General features: G+C 37.2%; 1 protein-coding gene across 2 annotated transcripts in view; it reads right to left on the minus strand.

Moving 5' to 3' along the window:
- The window catches only part of LOC120526008 (peroxidasin), a 221,394-nt gene that overhangs the window by 34,669 nt on the left and 174,564 nt on the right, over window positions 1-12,161 (minus strand). For both annotated transcript variants that reach the window (XM_039748810.1, XM_039748809.1), the window contains 3 exons: window positions 9,762-9,918; window positions 8,643-8,751; window positions 4,406-4,563 (listed from right to left, as the gene is read on the minus strand). In XM_039748810.1, the coding sequence (XP_039604744.1) occupies window positions 4,406-4,563; window positions 8,643-8,751; window positions 9,762-9,918 (424 nt within the window). The remainder of the gene's footprint in view (window positions 1-4,405; window positions 4,564-8,642; window positions 8,752-9,761; window positions 9,919-12,161) is intronic.

Genomic DNA, 12,161 nt, shown 5'->3' on the forward strand with positions numbered 1-12,161 from the left:
AACTCTTTTGGGACTCCCCCCAATGGGACGAAATGCCAAAGATCATCCCGAAGCATGATCGTCGTTTCTGTGAAAGAGCCTAACAGTTGCTGGGACCCCTATAAGTGCCTGTCGTCGATGGGTGATACAAGGAACATTATAAATGCAGGAAAGGAGAGTGGCATATCCCGCTACAATAAATAACCCTGCTGTTCCTGTTTCAAGCTGAATAAAGCTGGTTTTGTTAAAGTACTGAGACTCAGCCTTGTGTTTTGGGGTGCAAGACAGGGACTTGCAAGTCACAACACTCATACCTAAACCCACTTTAATAGAAGTAAAAGGGTATAAAATGTCTATGTTTAACAAGTGGCTGTTTTAAATTTGGTCAATGTATGCTTTATCTCTCTAAATTGTGGAGTATCAAGTGTGCCACATATACGTGTTTGATGTTTGCCCATTTTACTCTGATTTCCTTCCACAGATTTTGTGTGCACTACAAACATGGTATTTTGTGCATTTCACCTTATTTAAATGTCTGCTATTGTACTTTAACAAATAGCAATAATTAATAATCTATACTAATAAAAGGCAAAGCCCTCACTGACTCACTCACTCACTCACTCACTCTATTGAACTTTCCAACGTCACTAATTCTCCAACTTCCCGTGTAGGTAGAAGACTGAAATTTGGCATGCTCATTCCTTACAGCTTACTTACAAAAATTAAGCAGGTTTCATTTCGAAATTCTATGTGTAACGGTCATAACGGTCAACAACGTCCACCATGTTGAACTTTCTTATTTATGGCCCCATCTTCACGAAATTTGGTAGGCGGCTTCCCTGCGCTAACCGAAACCAATGTAAATACTTATTTCGGTGGTATGACGCCACTGTCAGCCACAATATTGAACTTTCCAACGTCACTAATTCTCCAACTTCCCGTGTAGGTAGAAGGCTGAAATTTGGCAGGCTTATTCCTTACAGCTTACTTACAAAAGTTAATCAGGTTTCATTTCGAAATTCTACGCGTAACGGTCATAATGGTTGACAACGTTCGCCATGTTGAACTTTCTTATTTATGGCCCCATCTTCACGAAATTTGGTAGGTGGCTTCCCTGCGCTAACCAAAACCAATGTACATACTTATTTCGGTGGTATGATGCCACTGTCGGCTGCCATATTGAACTTTCCAACGGTTTTTGTTACTTATGGGCCCATCTTCAAGAAATTTGCTACGCGGGTTCCCAACGCTAACTGAATCCTACTTACGTACATATATACATCCATAGCCTGCAGCTCGGTCACCGTGTGAGGTGGCGTTGGGCCCCCCATCCCAACGTCTCCCACGTTGTTGGCTGCCTGCCTATATGAGGCCGTCCGTCGCTCCGGTCTCTACATTCCCTTCCTTGCTTCGCCACGGGATTCACGTCTCCCTGCTGATAACTACAGCCTTTTTATTTAATCCACGGCTTCTCCGCTGTTTTATTGTTCGTTTGTTACGATTATAGTTATTGTGTAGTTATTTTAGACTTACTTTACATTGTTGAGGTACCCATTTCCTTTATCATTCCAACCGTACCCCATTAACATGTCTATCGAGGTGATCACCATCAATCAAAGAACTTCACTTACCGAGTGGTTTCCATGCCTGGAGATGTCACCTACCTTTTCCATTCTCTTTGTTACATATTGCACGGCCATATCAGGCTCACTCTTGATATCCGGAGGAACATTGTGTCTTATGTATTGAATGACTGGGACAAGTTCAAGGTGTGGACTGATGACAGTACAGGAGATAATTATACTACACAGGAGCACTATAAGAGTGAAATGCTTAAGCCCTTCACCAATGGTTTTGCATGTGAGTTGATGGCGGTCGCTGAATTGTTCATTTGTCGCTTTCAAGTGTACCGAAATGGCCAAATATTTTACACCTTTCGACAACTGCCAGTGCCTCTTAAACATCTTAGATTTACAGGTGACGATTTCAGTAGTGGACATTTTGATGTTTATGAATGTTTAAACTCTCAAAAGCTGGATGTGAAGTTATCGGTGAAACCAGTTGTATGCTTACAACGCTTGACAGATGCCGAAAGTCACTTCAACACAAGTCCTGCAAATACTGTCGTAATTGAAACAACCCATGAAACTCAAACCGATTATGACAGCAGCAATCCAAGCTGTGAGATTTGAAACAAGATTACTGCTCACATGGCCAACTGTACGTTGCATGGTCAAGAGTAAGCTTAGCGCACAGCTTGGTCATTTTACAACCGGAGGGCCGGACTCACAATGTGGTATACAAAGAGATCCTTAACAAATAATTATTGGTATATTTTCCCTCAGTTTAAAAAGGTTTAATTTTCTTCTTAATAAAATTTTAAGGCAGTACTTTGCCGCTGCGAAGCGCGGGTATTTTGCTATCTAATATATAAAGCAGAGTCGATGTATGTACAGTATGTGTGTATGTATGTTTGTTTGTCCGCCATACAAATCTCCACCGAGCGTCCGATCGGCACCAAACTGGGGATGGGGCTCCTTTGTGACCAGGAGGAGTTCATGTGGTATGTTTGGTTGGGAAAAATGTTCGTGGTGAAGCGCAGGGCACCTTTTCACCTACACAACGTTCGGGGCACACGTCCCTATACTTATCATCGACAAGATGACCGCACTTTGCAACAGACGTTCATCGGGATGCCATGTAGCGGCAGCTTTGGTCTCTGTGCATCACTCTTTACCCATGTTTCTTTAAATTGCCAAGAGATGGTGGAAGTGTCTATGTATGAGAAGGCCAACTACTTTGATCAGGTGAAGGGGAACTGCCATATGGATGTAAAACGTGAACGACCCAGTGCCCGTGACCAGCTGACACACCCGTGTTTCATCACGGGTCACATTCCCACACGCACTGGTAGTGCTGTATTTCATTTGCCAACGTCCGTTATATACAATCACATTTGAACAGAGACATGCCTTAAAAACACAGCATCCTTCCCCCACCATTTTCCCCAGACGCAGCAGCAGTTGTATGTCACTTCTCTCTGTAGTTGCCATCACCAACGTCCGTTAGATGGCACCACGGTTCAACACAGACGCTCCTTACAAACAGACTGATTCATCTCACGGTGGTGCTTATTCCATATGTAATACCATGTAACACATTATAATTGTTCTGCTTTTTGTTAATATACCCATGCCACCGAAAAAAAAGACGTAGAATTGAAAGGTCCACTTCAGATGCCAGAAGAAAGTCTATTTCAAAGTCGTCTGAAACGCCACAGCAGGCAGAACTTACAATAAACTGTCAATCAGAAAACTGTTTGTTCTATGTCTATGTTCTGTTTCTTTCATTTGTCAAATTCACCGGTTATACATTTCCGGGCAACGCCGGTACTCCTGATAGTTAAAAATAAAATGTACTTTTCAATCAGAAAAAAAATTGGGAAAGCACATTCATTATATTTTTCCAACAATGTAGACATAAAATAAAGCAATTTAATGAAGCACAATAAATGCCATACCTGGTTTGAGTAGTTTTCATTGCTATACTATACTCATCATAAGATGAATTTCAAAGAAGATGTATTTTGATTGGATCAATACATAAAATAACATACATTTCTTACAGTAGAGTTTTTACTAATAATGTCACATGACAAATGTACTGTATATTTTGATGTGATTTACACACAAGCTTGTTTTGTGTTAGTAAAGGGAAAATGTTAAGCATACATAGGAAGCAATAATACCGTAAGTAATGTACAAATTGAGGAAGTGTATGCTCACTGAACGACGAGTGTTTGGTGTTGGCATAAATAACAAGCACACAGAAACGTGTATGCCCTGAGGGAAACTTACATAGTTTCACAAACTCTGGCCACCCTCTCATTCTCTTAACCTGCACAATCTAAAACAGGATCAGCTGAGTGGAAGTCTGTGCTAGCAGCACTGGTTATGAGGCAAGAATCAGGAAGAAAGGGCTGCGACTCAGTCAGAAGGAGCATATACTTTGTCAACTCATGACAATTTAGTTACCAGAAAGAAAATGACAACAAGGACAAAGCATGCATACTGCACTCTAACAATGACTGAACTGGGAACTGAACTTTCACTTGTATGTGTACCACCAGCACTGCTAAATCTCCTAAAAAGATAGTGACTAAAATTTTAAGAGGTTAGTAATCTAGTATGGAATAACCCAAGCATTGTATTTTATATGCAAGTTGGTGCTAACTCTGCTTTCAATGTTCTGAAACGCATTATAAGGAAATGAGATAAACAATGGCAACATACTGCATTTTTCTGCATATGAATAAAACTATATTTGTTGTGCAAGTACAAAAAGCAAAACAGAACTCTAATAAAAAAAATATGAAAAAATGGTTATTGAAGCATGTAAGATTTATGGTATCTACTGTTTTACTTACCCGTTCCATTCATGTCAACCATTAAACCTTTATTAACATGCTCCTGAATTAACTGCAAAGTCCGCTCAAATATTTCTCCAGCTCTTGCCTGCTCAACTGTATAAGGATCTCTTGGGTAGCGGAACAAGGCCAGAAGATCACTAGGTGTTCGTGGATTGCTTTAGTGCATAAATGGACAAATAATAAATAAGATTAACATTTTTACAGGGTAAAAGAATGACAATATTTTATCTTACAAAATAAAATAATACTGCTAAAACTGAACTCTTTCTATTCTACTTCTTAACTGAAATATAATTATCTTAAGCTTGAACACCAATTGCATCCAAATGCATTTTTCTTTAGAGCTTCAGCTGTGCTAAATAAACAAAGCAGACTAATTCTTTGTATGAAACAATAGAAAAACAATCCACATCTTCTATGTGGTACAGCTATAAACCAATAACGTAAATGCAAGACAAATGCATTTATAGACTGCATTGTTAACAGTTACTTTATTGAATAATCTTTTTCCAGTTATGTGCAAAAATAAAATGTTCTTATATTTAAAAAAGAAAACATGATACTCATAATCATCCCCTTGGAGGTTTTTACATTTTACTTTTATACCAAAATTGAATCACAGAGAATTTAATTATGCTCTTTTGACTTTGACTAACACAAAAAAGTGGTCTTGATTATATAATGGTTTTCAAAATATATGAAACTATAAAGCAAAGTTTTTGTGATTAAGTTACACTTGAAAACCTTAAGATACATTAAAGATTCTAAATCCATATCAAGCTCTATTCATGGTTGGAAAGCGGTGGGTGTTATTTAGTTCACAACACAAGAAGGACTAATTGTAATTTGGTAAATCAAAAAGGATTACTGACACATTTCCAGAAATCAGTGTGAGAAACAGATCAACCTTTGCAGTTAATCACACATATTGATATCAATTAATCTGCAAATTCATAGTGAGAGCGTGAAAACTCCATGCAGGCCCTGACCAACCTACCAGTCAAACCTGCATTGCACACTGTGCTCTGACCATGTGAAAACATGTGTACTAGTCTTGTTAAACCATAACCTGATTAAAGCTAAATATACTGTATACCTAAAATATCTGTTCAGTTATTTTCCCTTGATTGCATACTACATACTGGGGTGTTCCACAAATTAATGCCAAGAGTTGATATTTGTAGAATAATTTCTTTTCAAGCATTATTGTTTTTTATTATGCATAGCTTGCTTCCCTGTGAAATTCTGGCCTGATTGTGAAACATTTAGAGCTCGTTCCATTCTGAACATTTCATTTGTATTGGTACTACGTATGTACTCTTGTGCAGGGGTCATAACTGGCTGAATGATTGATAAACAGTTAAAAAAAGAGAGAGAGAATAACAGTAAGTGGAATTTTCAAGAACATTCTAGTAGTAAATAGAAATTTCTATTTCAGCCCTTTTTCATGATAGTTTCAGTAGAAACAAAGTAAAAGATGGTGCAAAGCCTGCGGTGGCCACCATTATTCCTCAGTGAATCTGAACACTGAATCTGAAAAGCTGAAGTTGGAGAATCTGGTAACAGAAAGAACACCATCCTTCTTTCTGTCCTTATGGAAAACGGTAAGGAAGGGTCCCAGTCATTTCTCGAGAAACCACTAGAACAGTGGACAGATGATCCAATCTGCAACTAATCTTGTGAACTGTTGGCATGCATGTTGATAGTCATCGGCACAGCTGAAAGAGGAATAAGTCTCATCGAAAAGTACAATGATATACTGACAAAGAACAGAAAAGGTTTTTTTTTGACTGGTCTTCATCAAAAGTAGTGTTAATGTTTCCACTTACAAGTGTGGAACAGTTGTCTGCATTTCAGTTCAGGTGACATACAAACTGCCACATGGAGTGACCTCTAAATGTTCTTTATTTTCATTAATGTTTTGTGTTTGTTATAAATATAAAGAATAAAACAAACCTTGTTAAGAATCTTTTTTTTTAGATGGCCATATTATGCTTCTACTGAATCTCTCTTAATAGCTGCTACTAAACATCCACACATGCAATTAGGATTTTTCTGCTTATATGTACATGCTATTTAATGGAAAGTGAAAGGTCTCAGTTCACTAAAACACTGACCACTTTCTTGATATTTTATTTCACAATAAAAACTGAATTTAAATGTGCAGGGCAAAGAATAATAGAGACAGAAGTCAAGTTGGCATCTCTAAAAGGTGCTGCATGTTTGAAAATTATGGCATCATTCATTTTTAGACTGAATCTTGTATTGTCTATCAAAGATGCACTGGAATACCCTTATTACTGCTAAAGGAACTCGCTGAGGTTTTTTAGGGTTTCGAATTTTCTTTAAGGATTGGCTAAATTCCTCTCCATAATAAAGTGGTTTATTAAGAATGCAAAGGTACATCCTAGTCTAATCAGGGTTGAGATCACTCTGTTGATCAAACACAGTAAAGGTCCTAAAGCTACATACTTTCACTAGAATTAAGACTGAACTCTTATATAGGAAACTGATTCACCAGGACCAAACTGGCATTATCCAAAAATATCAGGTGTTGGATAACATATTCAGAATTTTGTAATTTGCTGATGCAGCCTATAATCTAAATTCTCTACAAGCCCTTCTCTCCCTTCATTTTGAGATGGAGTTTGATCAGTTTGCTTTACTTTTAGACATTCCTGCAAAAAAGGCTTTGGCGACAGTTTTATTAACAAGTTCAAAACTTCTGCCAAACAGGAGGAATATAAGGAAATGTCAGCATCTCCTGCTTTTTTCAATGCAGAGGGACTCCTGTTAAGGTTATTCCTTACTGCACCTTTTCATTACCTCCTACCTCAAGTCATTTACCACAGCAATCCATACTTTCACATCATATTTCTCCTCCTCTTCTAAACTTATGCTGTCTTTGTTTAAGAAGATGACATTCTTTTATATAATGATATTTGATACATTCACCACTATCTCTAGATGATTAGTCCGAATCATTGTTACTTCTTCTTAACATCCTCAGCCAGTCAGAAAACCTCAATTCTGACATCCCCAGTGCCTGTCATTTAGGTTATCTTGCTATTAATATTCATCCCACATTGAATTCAAGTGTATCCCACAATTAACAACATATTTTTTAATAATCTGATAACTTTCTGAGTTTCTAGATCAAACTGAACTTTTGCCTACCAGAATGTGTTTACCTGTGAGAATGAATAAAGGTTGCTTTTCTAGATTTCATTAGCTCAATGAAGTCTTCTCTAGAAAAAAAAAAATCAGATGTCTAAATTCCAAACTTATCTGTAATGATGTTAGGCTCCAGATGAAATTTGTTGCACAAACCGATTCCAGGGTTAATTGATGTTCTTCCTTTCTATATTTTCAGTTATATTATATTTCTGCACCCATTAATTTATGGCATAATCTATGCACTTATACCAGTTAACGTTTCATTGAATCTTCTCTAATGGTTTCTCACTCCCTGCCAAATTTTGCAAATCTTATCATGCAACAATATAAACACTCAGTTATATTTACTTCCACTACAGGTCTAAGCACATTTCAAGATCTCTGTCCCCAGTTATGTATTCTGGCTTCTTTCTCTTACTTATTCCTCCAAATAGACTTAAAATTTGAAAGTCATTGATGCTCATCTCTTACTAAAATCTCCTTATCACCCACTGTTATCTTCTTTTTTCTCCTCTTTCTACTACTTTAAATATCCTATCTCTACACTATACCCTCACATGGTCAAATTCCCTATCATTTCCATCAGAATACATGTGAATGTTATATTTTAGACAAACATTTAAATAGAGATTTTATTTTTAAGAGTATATTCCAGTGCTCCCAAAGATAGGATTTGTTTGACTCTTAAAAAGTATATACTTTGTAAGCCTTTTTATCTACCTTCTTTATTTATTATATGATGGTTTTGTTTTTTTCTGATCATAACCTTGGGTTTGTGGGGGGAGGTACTTATTATTGATTTTGTTTTATTTAATAAATTAATTTAAAAACAAAGAAATGATAGTATCTAGTGTAGCAATAAAAGAAAGAAAATCCTATTTTGAATTCACATTGATACGATGCATTGATACAATAAAATATGAATAGTCTCAAAAGGTTGAAAGGGGTAGTAATCTTGAGTTAAAGTCCATCTTTCAAATGTCACCTTGTGTTGCTCACAAAAAGGACAGAAATACATTTTTATTCAGTACATTTCAGCTATAAAATGAAACCATACCCGTCAAAGAGATTCCTACGTGTGGAGTCAATTGCACTGTCAATAGAATCTATTGCAGCTCTAATCGAAGTTGCCACAAAAGGATCTCCATTTCGACTTATTTCTGGAACTGTAAAAGGAGAAAAAAATACAGAATTAAACACACTTTCAAATACATCTTTCATAAAAGAATTTTTAAAAACTCACTATAGTCATTCTCAATAAATGTAATCATAAAAATGTTATGTATAGAACATCTACCTCAGACAGACATACAGCATCTACTAAAAGTTACTGCAAATAACAGAATTGGCAATATAAAACTCTGTTCTGACAAAAAGCTTTATAAAAAGCTTATCACTCAAAACTCAAATGATGAGAAAGAAAGAAAAATTTAGAACACATCAGCCATAGTAATGAGAGCCCTCTCAAACTGCTTTGTAAAATGCCATCATAGTTATGGCTAGTTCTTCACACAGGCCTAAGGGCAGCAAAACCCCCCCTTGAGACCCCGGTTTCTGGAATGTAGGCCAACTCCCTCTCCCCTCCTCATCAATTTCATATGCACAAGGGGGCTGATCTTCAAGGGGAGCAGCTCATTTGTCAACTTCAGTTATGGATCCAACTGTGCAGATCTAAAAGGGACAACCTTTTGGACGTCTCTGTGTGGGCACTTTCAACCAGCACTGCCAAGGGATGCAATGTACCCTTGATCCAGCCCTGATCATAAGGATGCATATTACACCAAGTGTAAGATCAGTTTTAATTTGGGGAAACAGTTAACAATACTGTTATTCAAAATGTAAAATCATTTGGTTTATCACAAATTTCAAACTAATACTGGACCAAAACAATTAATGTACTTTGAAATGAATGCACTCCTCTATGGCATATGATTCATACGCCATCAATGATTACTTCGGTGTCTGTAGCAGTGAATTTCTGAAATACAATTTAGTCATACAATTTATTAAATACTTGCATGTAGTAATTTTAGCAATTAAATAAAAGAAAACATCAAAATAGTAAAATAATTTTGTTTCCTTTATTCAGAAGCAAAACTAATTAATCAACAATCAGGCACTATAAATATTTTCATGTTCAGTAAACATAGTATATAAAGATATATTTATATCCTACCCAAAACAGTTAGAACCATACTAGCTGAGGAATATCCAATAGTATTTCTGGCAATACATTCATAGCGACCTTGATCTGCAGGGCCAGCATCTTGAATTACAAGAAAACCATCAGGGCTAATATGAAATTTCCCACTTTGTGTTACTTGTACGCCATCCTGTAAATATTAAAAGCAAAAAGATTTATATAGTACATATGATTAGAAAAAAGAAGGTAACATTTTCAAACCAAATTAATTTAATGCAAAGTCATGGGGGTTGTTTCTGTTAGTGCTGGGTGTAGAGGTAACAACACTCATCAGGGTACCAGTCCATAACATGGTCCACTCATGCACACATCAACACTCACACAGGGCCCAGTGCAGAACTCAGAGTTAATGTAACCTTCATGATGTCTGGTGTGATGGATGGCCGGGTCCCTGTCCCGGCTGGGAGGCAGTCATAAAGGAAGGACTGGGAGAACTGATGTACACTGGGCACTGCCTCCCCCAGAGTGTTAGATGGCAGTCTCCATGGGTTGCAGCGGCACCTTAGATCCCTGCAGGAATCCATGGGAGTTGGACTTGGTTCTGTGGGAGTTGTTGGGGGAACTGCAGAGTCCTATTTTTGGTTTTCTGTCACACCTGGGAGTACTTCCAGACAATACTGAATTACCACCTGAAGTGCTTCCAGGTGCAGCATAAAAATGACTGCCTCACTTTACTTGAGGAACCAGAGTCGGGAGGAAGAGGATGAAGCTTGTCAAAGGAGTAGTGGAGGCAGAAGACAAATGACAGAGAGAGAGAGAAGATGAGAAGCGTTTATATCCTTGTGTGTTGTACTGTGTGCTGGGACTGTGCAGGGGGAAACAATTTGGGAAGCATTTTCCCACACTTAAATAAACATGTGTTGTGCTGGACTTGTGCCAAGTGTATGTGTTGGGTTTGGCGAGCAGGTGTGCCCCCTAGTGGCCACAATGGAGAAAAACCTACATGAAACTCCACAATGAAAACGATGGGGTAGCCTAACAGGGCCAAAACACTGGATCCATAAGCCCACAGTAATAATCACTGTGTCACTGAAACTAAAAAGGTGGCTTCCTCAGTTTTTCCAAACATATACAGTATAAGCTGCTATTAGAGTATCACAATAATTATTTTCTTTGGCTACTTAAGGTAAAACTTTCAAGTGACCCAATCAGTCAGTCCTGAGGTTTACTGCACTCCATCTTTCATCATTCTTATATTCCATGTTTTACACAAATATTTGACTCTGTTATCTTTGTTTATCGTGTACTTCTACCCATTTTAAGCATATGCAGTTTCATCTTATTTTAAGACTCCGTGTGACAAAACGAACACTCTACCAATATGTCTAGTGGCGGTTTTAAAACACACATGTTTAAAAATGAATTGTGAATTGGGGAGACAAGGCCTTCAGCTATATAGTGCCCAGACTTTGGAATGACTTCCCTAAATTAATTAGATCAGCTGACTCCATTTGTTCTTTTAAAAAACAACTTAAAACCCATCTGTTCAGGAAGGCTTTTAACTTAACCTGCCTCCTCTTTCAGTCTTCCTGTCTCTCTAGATGCTTGGTATAATTTGTGGGTATGTTTTACCACACATTATGTCATTTGCTAGGCTTTCTTTTAGTATTGAATTTAGTATTTTACTCTGAGTTAATGACTTTTATTCTGTTTAATGGCTTTGTATATTCTGTATCTATCTGTTTTAATGTTCTATTCAGGAAACATCTGTATCCAATGTTACATATATCTGTTGTTTCTTTATGAGACTCTGTGAAGCACCTTGAGAATGGGAAAAGCACTATATAAATAAAATGTATTATTATTATTATTATTATAATTACAAGTTGCCAATAAAAGTGTCATCCTAATAAGGAATGATTTTTCTTCTGTGCATTTAACAATAAGCAGTGGGTAGCGCTGCTGCCTCGCAGTTTGGAGATCCGGGTTCGCGCCCTGCCCGGGGTTTGTTTCCTGCCTTGTGCCCTGTGGTGGCTGGGATTGGCTACAGCAGACCCCCCGTGACCCTGTAGTTAGGATATAGCGGGTTGGATAATGGATGGATGGATAGAACAATAACTAAGTACTATTATAGTCCTCTACATGTGGAATTATCTAAAGCATAAAGAGGTGAATGTCTATTCTTAATTTATCAGTTACCATTAATAAACACACTTTTATATATGTGTCACCTATGATTTACAAAAACCAAATTTTATAAACTCAATTTTCAAAATATGGTTGTGCTTTATTACAATATCAGCTCAAACCCTTCAAAATAATCTGTATACTCTTAAGTGCTGAAGTAAACAAATGACAGCATTTAAAAGTAAATAATAAACAGAACACATGGCACTTCATTAGTAAGCTTGGCACTTTTTTTTACTGCCTTTT

Source organism: Polypterus senegalus, chromosome 3 (assembly GCF_016835505.1).
Source record: "Polypterus senegalus isolate Bchr_013 chromosome 3, ASM1683550v1, whole genome shotgun sequence".
Taxonomy (NCBI): Eukaryota; Metazoa; Chordata; class Cladistia; order Polypteriformes; family Polypteridae; genus Polypterus; species Polypterus senegalus.